At 45.2% G+C, this 20,762-nt stretch overlaps 1 protein-coding gene across 2 annotated transcripts in view; it reads left to right on the top strand.

Annotated features, from left to right (window-relative positions):
• Positions 1-20,762, top strand: part of TMEM212 (transmembrane protein 212) — a 139,803-nt gene that overhangs the window by 84,636 nt on the left and 34,405 nt on the right. For both annotated transcript variants that reach the window (XM_069618742.1, XM_069618741.1), the window contains exon 2: positions 15,735-15,794. In XM_069618742.1, coding sequence (XP_069474843.1) covers positions 15,735-15,794 — 60 coding nt within the window. The remainder of the gene's footprint in view (positions 1-15,734; positions 15,795-20,762) is intronic.

Genomic DNA, 20,762 nt, shown 5'->3' with positions numbered 1-20,762 from the left:
TCGCATTTTGAGAGTGTTTCAGGGGTTCCATGTAATAATGTCCCCTCAAAAATATCGCCATGCAAAAATTTCACCGAAAAATGGCTGTTTTTTGTGGGGACACTATTGCATGGAACATGCGGGGGACACCCACAAACCCCCAAACCCTTTTTTTAAATTTTCTTTTGTTGCTGCCCCTTTCCCCATATATATGGTCACCCATATAATATCGCCACAACCTTTTCCCGGCGATATTATGTACGGCAACCATATATATGGGGATAATATTACCTGATACTGTTTCAGGATGATGCTTGTTCACTTTTGCTGGTGTATAATAGGTTTGATGTAGGAAGTTAAAGTGGATTAGTTTAAGACGTGAATTGAGAGCAATTTTTTGGGTTTGTCTCGGGATGAAAGACCAGTCTTCTTCTGAGATGGATATGCTTAGGGACTTTTCCCATCTAACTTTTGCGTGGGTATTGTCGGGGGTCGTGTCGGTAATGATGGATCTGTAGATTTGTGAGACCAGCCTGCCTTCCCCTTGAGCTTGTATTACATTATGTAGTAGTTGCCAGGTCGGAGGTTGGCGTGGGAAGTCGGGCAGGAGGGCTTGCAGTGTGTAGCGGGTTCTAAAGTAGATAAATGTGTCAAGCGCGGTGTTGCCTCCTCTCTGTTTCGTCTGTTGCGGAGTTAGGAAGCTGTCCTTGACGAAGAGGTCTCCAAAGAGTGTATTTGTAACTTTTTCACTTCTCTCATAACCAGGTTCAGGTTGTCTGCTGGGTCGCGTATGAATAGCGCTACGTTGTCTGCACATAAGGATATAATGAGCTTGTGCGGGCCTATGTAGAGCCCCCTGTGTTGCCGTTGTTCCCGAAGATTAGAAGCAAGTGGTTCCATTACCAAGGCAAATAGTAGTGCTGAAAGCGGACAGCATTGTCTGGTACCGCGTTGCAGTTCGATGGCGGCCGACTTAGCTGTTCCCACTATAATGTTTGCTTGTGGCTTGGTGTATAGAAGGGATACCAGTTTGATGAAGCGAGCTCCCAGACCCATCCTGGTGAGTACTGCGAACAGGAACGGCCATTCTACTGAATCGAATGCCCTCTCGGCATCGAGCAGGACTGCAACTGCCTGTTGGGAGGGGTCTAGTGCCTCCATAACGCTGAATAGTCTCCTGATTCCGAAGGTTGTGTTGCGGCCAGGTATGAACCCTGCCTGGTCTGCGAGCACCAGGGCGGGCATCAATGGCATCAATCTGTTTGCAAGTAGCTTAGCTAGTATCTTGTTGTCGAGGTTGAGTAGGGAGATGGGTCGGTAGGATGCACATTCCTCCGGTGGTTTGCCAGGTTTATGCAAGAGAACGACGTTGGCTTTGCAGGTGGACTGGGGGAGGGCTCACTTTTCTAGAGCTTCCTCGTACATTGCTGCTAAGAGGGGGGTTAGGGCGTTTGCAAACGCTTTATAGAATTCCCCTGTTAGGCCGTCTGGGCCGGGAGCTTTGGAATTCGGAAGGGTCTTAATGACTTTGATGATCTCTTCTTGCGTGACCAATTCATTGAGTGGGTCTCGTAGTGGACTTTCGACCCAGTACATCTCCGTGTCTTCCAGGTACTCCAACGGTGTATTTGATGTTCTCTTGTGTTTGGTACTATAGAGATCTTGGTAAAAAAGCCTAAATTCATCGGCCATGTCTTCGTCCGTGTGCAGTAGCACTCCTTGCTTGGTGCGAATACCTACAATCGGGGTCAGCTTGCGGTCAGCTCTTATCAGGTTTGCAAGGAGGGCACCGGGTTTTTGGCCTTCTCCATACTGTCTGATTTGGTTTGGATGATTTAAAAATGTTATTTCCCGCTCCGCAGTGACATTGAACTTCTGCAGTTCCTCTTTCAGAGCGGCTTTTATTCTTGGGTCGTCCGTGCTCACATTTTGGAGCTCGAGGTTCTTTAGAGGCTCCTCACTGGTTGCCACCTAATGAGTTTGAGGATGCCATTTTCCTTAGCTAGGCAGACTTTAGCGTTTCCCAGAGTGTGCTGGCGGAGGAGACCGGGCACTTGTTGCCTTCCAGGAACGCGCCAATCTCATCTCTTAGTTCGGTAGCGAATACCTCGTCTTGCATGGAGCTGGTTTTGAAGCCCCAGCCCTGTAGCGGGGGCCTGGGGTGGGATGAATTGAGGCTCAGGATTATTGGGGAGTGGTCAGAGAGGGTCCTTGGAAGTATGTGGCATGGGCCGCTCATCAGTGGGCCATTAGCTGAGGTGAATAAGTAGTCAATTCTGGAGCTAGTGTTGTGAACTGCCGAGCGGAAAGTGTAGTCCTGCAGTTCACCGTTAGCAGCCCTCCATGCGTCCTTGAGGTCAAATGCACTGCAGATTTCTGCTATTTGAAGGTTGGCTTTGGATCTGGGTTGTGGTATGGTCCGTGAACTGTCCCTGATCGGGTCGAGTACTGTGTTCATATCCCCCCCCCAGATTATAGTATTCGAGTCTTGAGTAGAAAGATGAGTTAGCACCCAGCTAAAGTTGTCGGGGCCGTCCACATTAGGCACGTAGGAGTTGACGAAAGTTATCTTTTGGCCCGCTATGATGCCACTCACCATAACATATCTGCCTTCGGAGTCATTTGCTGTATTGACTAGTCAGAAGTTAACCCTCCTGTGGATTAGGATTGCGACTCCTCTGGAGTATGATGAATATGATGAAAAATATCTGTGGCACCCCCATTTCCTAGCCCATGGGTGGTCTTTTCCTGGGATGAGATGTGTTTCTTGGATCATGGCCACGTCATCTTCATGCCTTCTCATGTACTGTAATATTTTCCTGGTTTTGGACGGGATGTTACCCCCCTTATGTTCCAAGTTGCGACTTTGAATGGGGCAGATTGAGGTGTGTATTGGCTCTGTTCGGTCCCTATCAATCGATGTTGTTATAGCCCCCTTTGAGCCAGAGGTTTGGTCGTCGTATGCGGTTTGGTTTGTTGGATGGTGCAGTAATGTTGGCGGCGGGGTGAGGGATGGACGGACGGCGGGAGGCACAGGGCGGGCGGTGCAGTTCTTCCCCTTTTCCCTTGGTGAATCTTCTTCACGGGCAACCCCCAACTGGCCCGTATATGAACTGTTACAGGAGACGATCCCTGGTGTCTCCAGGTTGTCGATTGCAATCCCTCCCAATAACAATAAACTGTGAAACAAACAAGTGCTGTGCAAGGGGCGCTCGGTGCTTCCCGTTGCCTTGCTATGCAAGGGGCCCTAGAGGCTTCCCATGGTGCACAGCCTTAGGGTGGGTGTCTTTAACGATGTTCTCCGGGACATGTGGTGAGATATTGTTGCAAAATGTCAGAGCCATTGACTTTGCTGTGGTTTAAGGAGGGTTTCTGCTTCTGTCTCTTTGTGAACGTGTCAGATTAGGGTTTGGTCGGGAGCAACCTCCACGATCTAGGAAGTCGTTAGCTTCTTTAGGGGATTGGAAGAAGTGAACCTTTCCCCCGTGGTGAATTCTGAGGCGTGCCGGGAGCAGCATTGAGTATGTGATTTTATTTTCTTTGAGCCTCTGCTGGGTAGATGTGAATGATCTTCTCTGGGATTGGACTGTTGGCGAGAAGTCTGGGTAGAAGTGAATTCTGTTTCTGTCGTGGTGAATTTCTCCCTTCTCTCGGGCCAGGCGGAGGATGGCGTTGCAGACTATATAGTTTAACAATTTGGAGATTATTGGCCTGGGGGGTCCTCCTGGGATGGGCTTAATGGAGGGGATCCTGTGTGCTCTTTCTACGACAAAAAGGGTGGAAAGCGCTTCGCGGCCAAAGAGGGAGGTGCATAGTGTTTCGACAAAATCCTCCATCCTCGTCCCGGGGAGGTTTTCCCCCACCCCGACGATCCTGATGTTGTTCCTGCGGGAACGCCCCTCTAAATCTTCACACCTGGCGGTGGTTATTTTCATCTGGGGTTCTAACTGAGTGAGTCTTGTTCCTAGGTTTGCTGTACCATCGTCCAAGTTGGACACGCATTGTTCCACCTCATTGAGCCGCTCTGAGAAGATCCACCTTCGAGGCAAGGCCGTCCATTTTATTATTCAGGCTCCCTATACCGGCTTTCAGATCTAGGAGAATTGCTTTAATATCAATGGAGGTGGTTACTTCCTCCATTTGGTGTTCACTGATAGTAGGGGTTTCTGGTTCCTCTTGGAGTCTTGGGGTTTTGGGGACTGTGCCTGTCTCGAAGTTTAGTTTCCTTTGTGATCTATCTGTCTTCCCCATTGAGCCTGCCGTGCTGCAATGCGGTCGGTGGTGATTTCAGCTCTCGCCTGTGTCATTACCGTGGAGGTTGTCACCTCCCGGGTGCGCGTGAAGTGAGTTTGCGATGAGGTTATTGAATGCCACGTTGTCTGGTGTAGCAATAAAGCTTGCGTATGGCACTTGATTTAAATCTTAGGTGATTTCCACTGAAGTATCTGTGGGTTTAGTGCTACTGTGTCGGGGACCCAGGGAGCATGCCCCCCCACCAAGTTAGAGTCTTGCGTAGCTTGTTCTTTTGGGCCCTGCTGGAATAAGGTTATTGCTATCTCCGGATGGTGCCCAGGAATAAGGGTTCGGGCGAGCCGATGTTGTGGCTGAATTGCCAAGGAGAGAGGCCCTGAATTGGTACCTCCTGGGTGGGCAGTTACGCTCCCAAGGTCCACAGGCGAGTCACGTAGAGGATTGCTTACTATTGCTGGGGTCTTCCGTCCACTCTTTGAGCGCTCGGGAGTGGTGCGTAGGATTCAGTGCTCAACCGAATGGGCCAGCCAGTTTGCAGGGCTTGTATTGGGATCCCACGTCCAGGTCGCGGTGAGAGAGGGGGCCGCTATGCGAGGCCAGTTCACGGCCTGTTCAGTTGCTGAATGCTGGCTTGTGAGAGTTATTGCCCCTCTTGCTTTGACCTAGGGGGAGTGAGCTATGTGCAGATGTGGCCAAGTCAGATGGGTCAGGGTTGGGGGGGTCCTGGCGCGTTCTTAGTTTGGCAAGGATGCGGCGTTCTGGACTTGTAGGGGGGAAAGGAGGGGAAGGGGGCTCAGGATATTTACCTGGTGGCTGGAGCCTTTCACCCTCCCGCCCGCTCCGTACCTGATGGCCGTGTTCGCTTGTTTGGTGGGCGGTGTACACCGCTTGCCCCTCCGGGCTCACTGCACCGTGTTTCTTGACAGGAAGTCACGGAGGTCGTCTCCGTGCTCAGCTCTGGGGCCGAAGCACCGCCGCCCGGGCCCTTCCCCACCGCGTTGCGGCCCGATCCAGGGGCGGAGGGGGGAAGCCACGGGAGCAGCGCCGGCTCCCGACTCGCCCAGCACGGCACGGGCACTGTCGAGGAAGCACTGGCACCGGCGATGACTAACGGAGCCGCGGCCGCAACACTCCTCCACTGGCTTGTCTGCCGGCGATGCTCCGGAGCTCATTCTGCTGCAGGACAAGGGGGCGGGGCCGTCGTCTCCTGCCCGCTGCTGATCAGGGGCTCACAGCTGTGTCAGCCGAGGACTTGCTGCAGGGGCCTGCAGTTCTTGCGCACGGGGTGGGGCTGCCACTCCACTCCCCGGCCTCCAGTGGGCCCACTCACCTCCCACGCTCTCCCACTTGGCCGTTAGCGATCTTGCACTGGGATCGTGCAATTTGCCTCGGATTGTCGCGCCTCAGTGGGGTGACCTCCTGGCAAGACACAGATAACCTTGTCAAGGCTTAGGGAATCTGGAATAACAAGGATTGAACAGGATTAATCTCGGCCGTGCGGGAGCTCACTAGTATGTGGCCATCTTGTTTGGCACTCTAGCGCCCCTCGGCAGCAGGCTGTTTATTCAGAGGATGCATCCAAGCCCTCCACTTCCTCTCAGCCACCCTGCACTTGCATTTCAGGGCAGCAAGTTCAGAGTCATACCAGGAGTTGCATTCTCATGACAGGGGCAAGGATGTCTAGAGTGTGGGAGATAGAAAGATGCAGGTTAGAGAGGGCTGTGTCTTCCTGTGCTCTAGGTTCCATGTTTGATGACAGTAAAAAGCAGGTGTCACAAGGCTTTGCATCTAAGGTCCAACGTGAATGCACATCATTCACTGCATGTCAAGAAATCGTGCCGGGCTGATAAGGGAGATTGAGAATGTAAGAAATGATTGGCAGAGTATCCTTTCAAGCCACATTATTATTGCACATGTGATTAATATTTAACTACATAGCAAATATTGGTGCAGTATAAAAGCTTTCTAACATAATATAGCATATCTAAGCAATGACACAGGAGGAGAGCCTAACATACTGATAGACTGACAGTGTGTCAGATCAGCTTCTATATCTGATGATGCTAAGCTACTTATATGCTAGTCAGAAGCATTGTCCATAGAGGTTTTGCTTAAGGCATTGGAACAGTCATTGCTCTTATGATCCCCCCTAGAAATTGCATCTTAATCCCTTAAATGGATAGCAACTATAAACCCATCACCAAAATCACCCCCATATCGAATATTCAAGCCGAATTCCCGATTGGCCAAATTCAAGCATGTCTCTGCACCCATAATCCCCTTAACCTGCGTCATCTTGCATTCTGACCTAGCCATGGAACAGGGAGTGTCCTACACATCATATGGGAATACTCCCCTGAAGACGCAGAAATAGGAGCTGCACATCAGTCAGAATCTTCCACTCATCTCTGTTCTGTCAGGCATTATTTTGTGCTATTTATTTTGTTATTTTGTGCTATTCTATTCTGCCACAATAGCTCTGTTAGATACAGCCCATTGGCTACATGTCTTATGGATGGGTTTCATGTAACTGTTAAACTAGTGCTCTCTGCAATCCTGCAGGATCTAAACGACAGAAATGTGTCAAGATATATATGTATGACTCATAAACATTTCAATCATTGTATTCATTGACATGGTCCGGAAAGATATGTAAATAAGTAGAAATGATGGCCAAGTCTTATTGATGAATTGTAATCAAAGCATTTCAACTAAAGTCTTGCACATCTAAATTGGTAATAATTATTTCAGGTAACCTTAATATAGAACAGTCTGATTCCAGAAAGCGATTTCATAATTAAAATAACCTTGAACTAATCACAAGCTTATTACATATTTTTAATACAATATCAATCATGTGTCCAGAGTAATACTGATGCCAAGAAGGAATTTGATATTATTTCATGTAACATTCCTGTCTACTAGAGGATTCATGCACTCTATGCAAACTCAACTGAGTTGATTTTCAAGGATAGCCAATATACATGAGGATGACCTTATAGGGTAAGTCACTTGCTGCATACATGACCTTGTACTCAGTTTTGTGGCTTGTGAGTTGTTGCATTGTATTGGCATATTATTGCTGCTCTACTAAATCATTCTGGATCCCCTCTTGTGATTTGTGATTGACTCCATAGTTTGGTTTCTCTGTCCACAATTAAGACTTCTCTTCAACAGCTCACCAACTATTTGATCACTGTCTCCAGTCTTGTTCTACACTGGGTATTAAGTTTGTGGCCAGTGTGTGCACGTGTCTTTTCTCATAGAAATCCAGCACTATGATGAGTTTCAGAAGAAAAGCGCCAAGTGTCAAAACCATTGCAGGAGATGAGGGTAGATATTCTTATACTGAGCAAATCAGGTGAAAGAGTGAGATCTATAAAATAGGAAAATCTTCTCCTGGGTAGCTACTAGCACATAGACTCAACCTTCCATTTGTTTGCCAGATTCTCCCTCAAATTCATCAACTATTCTGAGTCTCATGGCAACAGTTTGCACCTAAACAACAAAACAAGGATATCATCTACCCATTTGTGTAGGTTTGACTGTCCCCCAAATCAGCGTTGGGTGCATACGTTTCCAGTGCTTTTAGTTAAGCACATTGTGTGCCTTTGTAAAAATCTGTCCATCTGTCAATGAGGTTCTTCCAGGAATCTTAGAAAACATTTATCAGACGTTATGATTCAGTCTTGCTCTTAAAACATATTCCATGAGTTAAAAGCATTTGAGGTTCCCCTAACACTTTGAGTCTCTCAACATTTAGTATTTAGTATTTTTTTTTAATTTATAAAGCGCCTTTCACCAAAGGCGGTGAACAATATCAAATAATCCAGTAACAGAACAATAAAAATGATATATGAGTAAAGGTTACATCAGCAGAGGGAAACGCAAATACATTTTAAGAAACAAGAGACGAAAGAAGGTAGAGTTTAAGATTTGTTTGGAAAATGTGTAGAGATGAGGAGGTTCGAAGTGAAAGGGGAAGAGCGTTCCAATGTTTAGGAGCCAAAAGAGAAAAAGAGCGGAAATGACACGAGGTACAGGGAGGCTTAGAAATAGTTAAAAGAAACAGATTCTGAGATTGTAATGAGAGTGGAGGAACATAGAACGAGAGTAGGGAGGAGAGGTAGGGCTGGGCCAGGCCATGAGTGCATTTGAAAACAATCGGGAGAAAGTCATACAAAAGACGGGATTCAAAAGGAAGTAATGACATGGACAGCGAGGAGGATGTAATAAGGGACTGAGGGGGTAGAGAAAAAGGAAGAATGGAGGAGTTATAAATAGAAAAAGCAGGAAAAAGGTGGCAGGCCGAGCAAAAAAGATGCACAGCAGTCGATACGGGAAAAGACAAGAGAAAAGAGAAGAAGTTTAGTTGAATGAAAGGAAAGATAGGAGCGAGAATGGCATAGGTTAAACAGAGCATAGCGGCAGGAGAAGGAAATAGAGGAGATATGAAGAGAGAAGGAGAGGGAAGGACCAAAGATAACTCCCAGGTTACGTGCTGAAGGTTAAAAGGAAATAAAGAATAGGGGGAAAGAAAGAGAAGGGGTGCTGGAGTGGAAGAGATAGTAGAAGGGGAAAGAACAGAACCTCATTTTTTAGGAATTGAGATGTAGAAAATTGGAGGAAATCCAATTCTGAAAAGCTAAAATATGGTTTGAAACGATGGAGTGCAGAGCAGAATCAAAGGAACAGAAAGAGAGAAAGATCTGGGTGTCTTCATCATGAAGGTGAAAAGAAAGGTTAAAAGGAGGAAATGAGGGTAGAGAGAGGAGCAGTGTAGAGAGAGAAAAGAAGAGGGCTGATTGCTGAGCCTTGGGGACACCATAGAGAAGAGGAAGTTTGAGAGAAGAGTGTTCAGCCCAAGTAATGGAATCAGTCTGTTGCGAAAGAGTGGAACCATTTGATAGCAGACTCAAAGATACCCAAAGTGGAAAGAGAGGAGATACGAAGAGAGTGGTCCATTGTGTCAAACACCGCAGACAGACCGAGAAGAATAAGAATACAATAAAGCTTGGAGTGGCGGTCTGTGAGGAGAGAATTAGAAACTTGAAGAAGGGCAGTTTCAGTGGAGTGAGATGGGCAGAAACCAGACTGCAAGGGAGGAAGAAGATAATGAAGGGTCAGATAACTGGTTTTCTGGGTTTAAGCGGCACGTTCAAGAAATTTAGAGAGAAAGGGTAGAAGGGAAATAGGGTAAAAACTAGCTGGGGAAGACAGATCAAGAGAAGGTTTTTTCAGGATAGGAGAATAAGCACATGCTTGAAAGATGCAGGAAAACAAGAATGTACAAGGGAGGAGTTAATAAGGGAAGTGAGATAGGCAAGAGGATGGGGCTATATTGGGGAATGAGAGTAGAAGGGAGAGGGTCACAAGGAGAGGCAGTAGGATGAGCACAAGTTAAGAGAGCAGAAGTGTCAAGGTCAGTAAGAGGAGAGAATGATGAAGAGGAGGGAAGTACTGGAGCAGGCGAAAGATGAAGAGATGGAAAGGGGGTAAAAGCTAGATGAAGGTTACCTACTTTAGATGTAAAGTAGTTTCCAATGTTAGAAGAAGAAAGGGACAAGATAGCAGAAGGATCAGGCGCTTTTGGAGAGAAGATATTGTGTAGAAGCTGATAGAGACGATGAGGGTGGTAAGATAAGGAAAGTGTACGTTCAGAGAAGTAGGATTTCTTAGCAAACAGTAAAGCAGAATCAAAAGAAGAGTGAAGCATTGAAAGCCTAGCACGATGGGAAGGGGAGTGAGAGTTTTTCCAAAGCCTCTTGGCGTTATGCAGGCTACGGCAAAGGAAAATAAGACTTGGATTGAGTACTGGCAGATAATTGAGGAGAAAGGGAGGAGAAGAGTGAAATTTGAGAAGGGAAAAGCTCAATGACAAGAGGAAAGATGAAGAATCAAAAGAAGAGTGGTTACGATGCGTAAAGATGGTCGAAGGAGGGACGGGGACAGAAGAAAAAAGGGAAAAGGAGAGAAGTAAATGATCAGAAGCATTAGAGGGGGACGATGAGGGGGAATAAGAAGAGAATATTAGGTTGAGGCAGGAGCCAGACTGATAAGAAAAAGGAGAAGGAATGAAGTACTAGTGATAAGAGACAGCAAGAGAGAGCAACAGAGTAATTGAATGTTACGCTCACCTGGTCTCTACAGGGGCGTTGGGGCATGGTTGGAGCCCTCCCTCGGCTTGGCTCCCCTCTATCAGCTGTCTTCCCCAGCTGCTTCAGAGTGTGCTGATCTGGATGCTGGTATTGCCCCTGGGAGGAGATGAGAGGCAATGAGAATGGCGTGGAGGTGTTACGAATTCCCTAGACCCTTTCATGCCAATACGTAGTGCGCAAGAGTTTTCCCATGCAAGCTCACCTGTTATTATGGAATACTGAGCTCTTCGTCCTGCTTCCTTCAGCAGGGGCTCGTAGAGTGGGCCTATTTGCTTCACTGGCCCGCGAGAGTGGCGCTCCAGACCAGCTGCGACCAATCCACTTGAGAGGTAAGTCTTTGATTATGGTTATTGTTTGTTTATAATAATGTCTTTGGCAACTAGCCTTTTGACTTGATGGTAAATAATATTAATTCTTGCAATGTCTCTGCTCTTCCCTATAGGTGTGAAGATGGTAGATCGGAAGTGTGAGCAGATCCGGGAATTCCCTTGAGGATGATGGGACTCTCAAAGTCAACAGGTAAGCTGGCCATTATAATGGAATTCAAGACTCGGGTATGGCGCGGCACAGAGTTCATTATTTATGATTTCCAACCTGTTGTGTGTCCTTCCCCTTGTAGGAGCGGTCTGACGGCATGGAGCAGAGCCTGGATGCTTGAAGGCAGTTCTGCGGCACCGGATGAAGATACTGCAATGAAGAGGAGAAGAAGCGAAGCTCCCGCGTTGCTGGAAGTCCGGATCAGGTGAGGAAAGGCTCCGACTCCGATGGTGCCAGAATGCAGGTAGGATGCGCGTACTGCGATGGAGCGGCTGAAATCAGGTAAGGTGCGTCTCGGCAATGAAGCGGCTGGAATCGGGTAAAGTGCGCCTTCAGCGATGGAGCGGCTGATGCCAGGTAAGCTACGCCTTCAGCGATGGAGCGGCTGGAATTAGGTAAGGTGAACCTTATTGAGCGGCTGGAATCAGGTAAGGTGAACCTTGAGCGATGGAGCGGCTGGAATCAGGTAAGATGGTCTTCAGCGATGGAGTAACATGAACCAAGGTGAGGAACATTGGTAAGTGTCACGCTGCAAAGCAGACTAAAGTGAAGCAAGGGCATGTGCTTGGGCTGGCCTTATATAGGCTGGCTCTGGCTCCTCCCTTTGGCCCCGCCTTGTGGCTCCACCTTGCCCCTCCCAAGGACTCTGGCACGTGCCTCCCAATGATGTTCTATGGCCACGCCCGGCCCTGATGCACGTGCCTTAGGCACAGGGTGTGCAAAGCACACCTTTCTATGAGCCTGGCACCAGAGGCGCCAGGACTGGGTCCATTTGGACTCTGGAGGTGATGAAGGCCTGGGCCCTTGCCCAATGGCCATGACATTGAAGAGTTGTGGAAGGAAGATTGAAATCCCCAAGGAGAAATAAAGGGGAGGAAGATGGAAGGAGGTGGGATAGAAGGAGATCAAGATGTTCGAGAAAGTTAGTAGGTGAAGTGGGCTAGGTAGTTGATAAACAACAAGGAGAGAGACAGGGAAACGATCAGAAAAAGAGGAAAAGTGGTATTCAAAGGAAAACTTGAGAGATGAGAACGAGGAGATAGAAGAGTGAAGGAGGAATTGAAGAGGATTTCAGTGCCCTCCCCCACGCCTAAGTGGGTGGGGGTTATAGCAAAAAGAAGTAGAGGCAGTTTGAAGAAAAGCAGGAGTTACGGGGTTATCAGGGGTGATCGAAGATTCAGTTAAGCTGAGAAAATGGAAATTAAAACAAAGAAAGAGGTCAAGAATACAATGTTAATACAGATAGAGCAAGCATTTAAGAGACCAAAGTGGAATTGTGGAAAAGCATCAGAAGACATGAGAGGGCAAGTCAAGTTAAGATGCATTGCGTAGATGAGCAGAAGGTAGCACCGGAGGAGTGCGATAGGTTATCCTAGATGGGGAAAGGACAAGAAGACCTAGAAGCACAAAGGATAGGAAGGAGAAAACTAGACAAATATATGACTAGTCGGTACATGATCACGAACAGAAATAATCAAATCGAAGCCATTCAAGGGGGTCGCCCATAGTGTAGTGTGCCCAGGGCTACAGATGTCCAAGGGGACTTCTAAAATAAAATAGAAGTCACGTGGAAACATGTAACTGCACCAGTCCAAGAAAAGGCACAAAGTTGGAAACTCAGAGAAGATGATAACGTGGGAGCAGTGGAAGATAGTAGTTCCGGCGCCCTAGGCAGAGGTTCAGGTCACAGCCTGATGTAGACTACCTCCAGAGAAGTAGGCACCCCACCAGTTAGCCCTAACGGGGGGAGGCCAAGTCAGGAATCTGGAGTGCACGAGGGGCTCAAGTGCAGTTGCTTGCAGTCACCCCTGGTGATCCTCCTCCCCCAAAACCTCAACCCACACGCAAGCTAACAAATGCTTACAAAAAGAGAAAAGGGGGGATATGGAGGGTGTGCACAGGTGTATAGTAGAAGGCAAAGGTCATTGAGGGCAACAGAGCATCACATAATGCTTGAGCCTGAGATGAGCTCGATACCTACTACAGGGGCCCCACCAAGCACTCAGGTTATCTAGGGGACCAAGTACCCTGCAGCATCTGCATTACAGATCATTGCCCCGACGGGATGCCAGCTCAGCTCACCTTATCCAGAAAGACAGTCTCAGAGCTCAAGACTCGGAGCCTACCAACCCTGCGTTAGCAGGGCTCGAGGAGAATCAGCAGGAGCATGCCATGGCTTGAGGGATCCCAGAACATGAGAGGCTCCAAACAATGGCAGCTCAAAAGCTCAAATGTTCGAGCAGTACTAGCGCTGATCTCGAGGGCAGTACAGGAAAGCAGGTGTGGTAACTGCAGCTCAATGAACAGTGATAGATGTCCACACTGTGGTCGCCAACGCCACGCAGAAGGATGCTGAGCCTATGCTGGGAGGAGCCAGGGAGGTTAGTGCAGTGGACCCATCAGCGGACCCATCAGCGTGCGGTGAGCGTCAAGCCACACCGTGTGACAGCCGCTTGGGACGTCTCGCCTCTGGCCATCATGGAAAAAGAGATTGGGCTACATGCAGTTCCCTTCTCTCTGCATCCATGGCAGTCATTTTGTTCTGCAGTTTTTTAAGTTGAGAATCGGCAACCATGCCATTCTCAACTTAAGAAAAAGCTATTAGCACCTACCAAATCATGCCGGGGTGCTAATAGCTATAAAGTCCCAGGTTGGGAGGAACATTGCCAGTCAGGGAACGGTAACAGGCCTGATTGGTAATGCCACCCCATCTCGGGACTGATTGCTTAATAATGTATTGGAATGCTGAAAGAGCATAATCATTGGACAATCTAAAGGCCCTAAGAATTGGTATAGCCGGCAGCTTGTTTTGAATGTTCCATTCCTAGGTTAGCAGCAGTGTGGAGCATACCCGCTGCCAATTCCCTGCGACTAACCAGGCAAAGGTTTGCACTGACAACTCCTATATTTGTCTACATACAACATATATTTTGAAGAGTGACGTGGCGTATAAACGCTTTACAGATCTCACCCTCAGGCCGTATCTGGGCCTTTAACAAGGTTTTCAGGGCCCATAATTCAAAGTAGGGCCACTGGCCTATGTCTACAAGTTTAATTTTTGATATTATCTGGCCTACAGTTTGATCTCACATGTCAATAAGGGGATCAGAGCCGGCTTCAAATCTCTGTATTATGGTCATAATTCTGGCCGCTTTCAGAAACTATGGGCCGCATTACAACTCCGGCGGTAGGCATGCCGGTAAAGACGGCATGGCTGCCGCCGGAGTCATGTTATTACTCCCCATTCCCATTCGAGTCCCATAGGACTCAATGGGAATGGGGTGGACGGAAGCACCGCCACTGTTATTAACGGTGCATGTGCTTCCGTAAAAGTCTGCGAGCGGGTACCATTCCGCCCACAGAACTCAGAGTGTGCCGGTCCAGTAACAACAGTGCCAGTAGCTTACCGGCACACTCATAATGAGGCCCTATGTCTCAGGCTAGGTCAATACCACTTTATATTTGGAGGACATATTCAAGAAATGTTTTTTCAGTCTTGGGGTATGCCTCCCAATTTCCTCCGCTATAACAGCAAGGGATATCCAAAGAAAACTCTTTCTGACAAAAGAATGCCAATATGAGATACAAATGGAGAAGTAGTGCAACCCGAATTCCCTTGGAGTATCCAACTGTTTCACATTTCTTTTAGAAACACATTTTACAATAAAGTGTGTGTGTGTGTGTGTGTGTGTGTGTGTGTGTGTGTGTGTGTGTGTGTTTGTTTGTTTGTTTGTTTGTTTGTTTGTTTGTTTGTTTGTTTGTTTGTTTGTTTGTTTGTTTGTTTGTTTGTTTGTTTGTTTGTTTGTTTGTTTGTTTGTTTGTTTGTTTGTTTGTTTGTTTGTTTGTTTGTTTGTTTGTTTGTTTGTTTGTTTGTTTTTTAGGCATCATGGACATTTTAAGAGATATTTAAAACCAAGATATAGTATGCATTTTAAATGCCCCATCCCCTTGCGGTATCAGGGCTTTTGGAGGACGCCTGGGTAAATCCATGTCCATCACGTAGGTTAACACTTTAATTCCGGACTTGGAAAACTCGCTATTTCAGCCTTTGCAGGTTGATAAAATGAGTACCACTGAATTCCTTATTCTGGGCATGGCAGATGCTGTAAAGATCTGTGGGCATCAGAATGAGTGTTGTTTAAAAAGCTAATGGCACCCCTTTTTCTAGTCGGGAACTACTATTGCCTTGTCCATATAATTTTGTGGTTTTCTCTACATTGTTAAATGTGGCCATAGCCTCTGACCACCAGCCGCGTGATCTCCTTCAGCCGACTTGAGGTTCAGACAGCTTGGCAACATGAAGTTAGCATTGACTGAATTTTCAGCCTTGTTTTATATTAGCACTTTGTTTTCTATGCACTTTATTCAACAATAATACATGCTGCTATTTAGAGATGAGCTTGTTACAAAATTTAATATGTATGTTTTAAAACAAATGAAATTTAAATAAAATATTCATGTTTTTCAATTATTGTTTGGTTCATATGGCCTGATCTGTGATTCCGAATCCGGGGGCCCCCTCTCCCCAACACATTGCCGGTCACCTCTTTAACTTGAATCTGGTTTCAGCTGACACACTCTCCGTTCACTACATTTGCTATTTCCTCTTTGTCAGCGAAGTAGAGGTTTACCCATCTTTTGTTTTGCTTAAAAAGCTATTGAAACATAATCCTGGGTCTCTGAAATATATGTAAAAAATACATTGTTATTATAAGGCAATTAATATAAATTACTTTAAATGAATGTCAGTTATCATGCATGGTACTAAAGTGCACAAACTGATAGAAATGTGTTTGTGTTTTTCTGCAGGCAGTTATTGTTGGAGTACTTGTACTTCTAGCATATAAAGAGTGGACACAAAGATCACTGGTAAGTTTGGCATACCAGTATTAGTGCAACATAAAAACACTGATACCCAATAAAAAGCTGTTTTCATTTCCTTCTCATTTGAATCGTATTTATTTAAGACATCAGAGATCGAAAATTGAAGTCCATATGTAGTATATTTAATTTGTAGAAGATCAACAAAGAATTAAGTTAAACTGTTCTATAATAAGAGATACAATTTCTCATATAAAAACATACTCTTGTACATTTTGTTTTAAAATTCCAGTTCACCAATCCTTTCTCTCATACATCTAATTCCAAATTGCTTTAAACATTTTCTCCTTTTTTGATTTAGGCACAACCCACCCGATAATTTCAAAAAATCCTATCACTTTTATATAGTCTTCCACTTCTTCCATTTAAGTTGAGTTTCAGTTATTTTGCATGATCTCCTCTTCCCCACTGGCAATGTTGTCTTGATACCAGAGCTTCATACTTTTAGTTTGTTTCAATGCATCACTGATCACATGGGATGGAGACTGGCGGTAACCAATGGCGCTATTAGCACCATGGTTGTTGCCGGTATTGTAACGGGTCCGCCAATGGTAAATGGGGAAATACCGCCCCATTCCAAGGTTGGCAGGGCGGTAATTCCCCATTTACCATTGGCCCTTCCCCATTCCCATTTTTGCCCCATAGGGCTCAATGGGACTGGGGAAGGCGGTAATTACAGTACTGCAAATTGTGGTAGCGTAATTACCTCGGAGGTCCCTTTGCGGGTCCCTACTTTAACGGCTGGTCCAGACCAGTCGTTAAGCTTGGGAGCCGCAAAGGGACCTCGTAATCAGGCGTTAAGTGTTTAACGGTGCCAACACCTTTTACGGTGCTGTTAAACCCTTAACTTCAGGGTCGTAATGACCCCACATGTCTCCTTTAACTTGGTGCAGATTCTCTGTCCTTTATCCTGCCAAAATATGTCATGTTGCAAGCAGTTCTTTCTGTAGGTGCCCTTTCTGTTACTGCATTTCCAGCATTTGCCTGAACAGAGAAGTTTCGATCCATGCATCTCAAATCAGAGGGCCCGTCTCATGAAGAATTTTGTGGGCCCCAAGTGGATATGAGGCTGCAAAAAATGCACAAATTGTGCCTGGCGCAAATTACACCCGATTCGCAGAACCATGAAGAGTCCAAAATGTGTGGGAAGGCATGTATCTCCAGACATACTCACTTGGCAAATTCCCCAGTTCCTATTTGACGCAAGCCACGCTTTGATCATAACTAAATCTACTGGAGCAAGTTTTACATCCCTGAGAATGGTTCGGTTTCCTAAATGTTTGACAGCACTTGCAAGGAAAAATGTCCTGCTTTTCCTTTTTTTTCAGTTTGTTCCCCAACTAATTTTTTTGCATTTGAGGGACTTTTGCCTGGAGATGTACACTTTTATGCCAGAATAATGGTAATTTGCTGCCACCGTTTGTGGATCTCATAACTTGCGTGGAGTCTTTGTTATTTCCAATGCATCCAAAACATGTGGCTGATTGCATTGGAAAATTTGGATACTGAAATTTGAACATACAAAGGCTATCTTTGGCAATCAGCCACATCTTTTCTTTTTTTTTTACATGGGTCTTCGCTGCAAGTGTTCATTCATCTTTCATGTACCATCTCAAATTCGTACGTTTCTAGATACTGTTATTTCTGTGCCCAGTTCCTCAGCCCAGATTACTCTGCTGGATGTATAAGCAGCCCTTTCAGAGATTTTTTTTTCTCCAGTTTTCCCCAAAATAGATCTGGCAAAACATTTGCCATTCATATGATCCTACTTTATCTCCGCAAGCAAAGTTTTTTCAGGACCTTATACCAACAACTGTCTACTTTATTTTATCAGACATGTACATCTCGTTCTCCCACTTGGGTGCATTACGTTTGTTTGGTTGAAATGAGTGCATTGTTTAGATAGTATCCAACCCAACAAATACTTCAACACAATCAATGTTGGTTCTTCGAGGGCTTGGTTTCTAAGTTAACTCACGTTGGCAATTCATAAATTGGTGTTAAAAATAAATGCCTATTTTGCAAATAATATTAAACTTTTATAGTCATTTTTCCTATATAAGGCACGACAACTTATCCTTGTGTTGTGGATAATTGTGGGAAAGGCTAGGTCCTGAATTTCTGGTTATTTTGAGTTTACCCACCCAACAGAAGTTTGTAAAATGTTTCAGCACGAAGCCTAGAGGAGGAATGAATGACCACCATCCCACATAGGAATTTGGGGCATGTATACATCCACAGTCAGTATTAATGTTGGAAATAGAAAAAATCTATACTTTTATCGTGGACAGGATTCATGCCATAACTCTCACACAATATGAATACTTTTGTTTTCTTTCCTATGTGGTTAGGAACTTGCAATTGAAGTAAAAACAATATATATTTAGTTTGGGAGTTTTCTGGTGTGATGCTCACATATGCCCGACCTACTTTGTTTTCAATTTCCATATACAAGTAATTTTTCTAAATTCCCCATCATGTGGGCCTCATGCTAAAAATGAATACAAACTATTTCTATCAAGGACCGACCACAAAGGAATTTTAGGAAAATATAACTCCAGTATGTGTGGTGCTTCAGCTAGAAACAAAATATACTATATGTAGTATTAGGCTCAACAGTGTTATACACATATTTCCCTCAATTTCCAACATTGGTGTGCCTGTGCTTCGCCATAGAAAGCCAAAAAGAAAGAGAAAAACACTATTTATAGAGCAGCTAGCTTGCACTGTTTGCATTTTGTCTATTTCTATTGTGAGTAAAGGGGAGCTCCTGAATCCAACATTGAGCTTGAAATGGAGGTTGGGGCATAGATTACTGGTAAATATGTAAATATATTACAGGGACAAATATCATTGGTGAACATGGAAATATATGCCAGTCACCCAATGTATGGGATAAGCTTTGGTCTGTACAATTAACAAAATACATTCAATGAAAAAACACTGAAAGCATGCACAGTGCACCAAGAGTGCAAAATGATGTCCAGAAAACGACTTTAAATTATTAATTTGCAATTAAAAACAAATATATAAAAAAATAATTTTGAAATGTTAACAAAGTGTTGGTGGAGGAAGCTATGGGATTGAAAAACACAAAGTAATAGATTAAAGAACCACTAATGCTAGTAAGCTAATGGAGAATCAAAATGGTTTTGTTCTCATAAAAGAAACTTCTCTCCATCAAATTCATTAAGAAACCCTAAACCAACTAGAGCATAAAAGACCCACTGAAACCTTTCTCATTGCCGTATTGGTCCTCATCTGACTATTTGTGGAGGTCTCCACAGATAACGAAAAGACAGTGATTCTCCTGGTTGGGTCACAAACCGCAATTAGCAAACCAATCACACAGTTCTTTCACCATTGATGGCATCACTGTCCAAGTCTCCAGCAATGTCAAAACCCTAGGTGTATATCTTGACACCACTCGCTCCCTATCAAGGCAGGTCAATGTGATTGCCTCCTCTGCGGCCCACACGACCAAACTAATTAACGCTTTCTAGACCCTTTCTAATGACTGAGAGCTGCTTTACTATTGCCAGAGCGCTTACTAGCTCAAGATTGGACTACTGCAATACTCCAAATCATTCAAAATAACTCCCTCAGAGCTGCGCTAATTATACAAAAGTGTGAGCACATCTCAGTTGCAGGAAGAAGTGCTCATTGGCTACCTGTTCGAGAGTGCATCATCTTCAAAACCTTAGTCATCAGGCACAAATGTCTATCCAACTCTGCCACGAGAAATCTTACACAATAATTCACAAATTCCCATTCCTCCAAACCTACCTGTTCTCTCTACGCCCACCAATTTACCATCCCAAGATTCTCGAGAAAGAGATCTGGGGGCGGCCAGCTTCCCGGTCATCGCCGCCAAGAACTGGAACTCCTTACCTTTAACACTGAGAGCTGAACAATCTGATTGGACTTTCAGGAAACACCTTAAAACTTTACTCTTCTCCCCGAGGGGGGCAATTGTCTGAACTTCTCACATCCTTATGCTTGCCTTTTGATACCACTGTCTGTAATCAGTGCCTTAATGCCTATGAGTTTAGAGCGCTTAATAAATGCATAAATAAATAATAAAACAAATCAAGTAAGACCCAAACCTACATGATGCTTCCCATCTGGTACTGGTGCTTCGGCTCCCTGCATGTTTTTATTTTCATATATTTGGTTCTACTGATTACATTATTCATAGGGGTAATCTGGGTGACTGGATGCCTCATTATTATTTCAGTTGGTTATTTGATTTTACTTGTCTTGGTTCCTTGTAATGCTGACTTTCTTGGCAGGAAGGTGCCAACGTCGCTCTTAATTCCAGCCCGTCTGTGCTTGTCCGTGCATAGGACGTGCCTGGGCGGATACAGTAATAGAAATTCCATCTTCTATGAATGCTAATGTCTGCATCTGTGATACTTTATTACAATTGGCTCTGCCATGCACTATTTTACCTCAAGGTTTTATATATGAACCTGCTAGTTTGTCTGTGGCTAATTCTACTAGCATCCCATTTAAATGTCTACTCATTAATGCGCGTTCGTTATGAGCACAAGTGGTGTTGTCACGAGATGATTTCCCAGTTACTGCCAGATGTTCTGTGTGTTACAGAAACGTAGTTAAGTGACGCCTCTGCCCCTGAGGTAGTATAAGCATTACCACACAATTATAAGATTATTCGCTGAGATCGTGCATCTGCTCATCCTGGTGGGGGTATTGCACAGATTTCTAACTCAGTTTAGTTCGACACCACTCCCTTTTGATCCCTGTATAAAAATGGAAGCGTTGTTTGTTTGTTTGGTCATTTCTGCTTCCTGTGTGGTCTATATTTTAACGCCCTCCTGGTGCAGATTCAGCTTTCTGTAGCCTGTTCTTAGAGCTGGCTACTGAACTTCAATGTCAATTTACAAATGTACACAAAGTTGGCGATATTAACCTCAAATGTAATCCCCCTTAGGA

Source organism: Ambystoma mexicanum, chromosome 10, assembly GCF_040938575.1.
Source record: "Ambystoma mexicanum isolate Mex_15411 chromosome 10, UKY_AmexF1_1, whole genome shotgun sequence".
Classification (NCBI taxonomy): domain Eukaryota; kingdom Metazoa; phylum Chordata; class Amphibia; order Caudata; family Ambystomatidae; genus Ambystoma; species Ambystoma mexicanum.
This window is presented reverse-complemented; position numbering and strand designations above follow the sequence as displayed.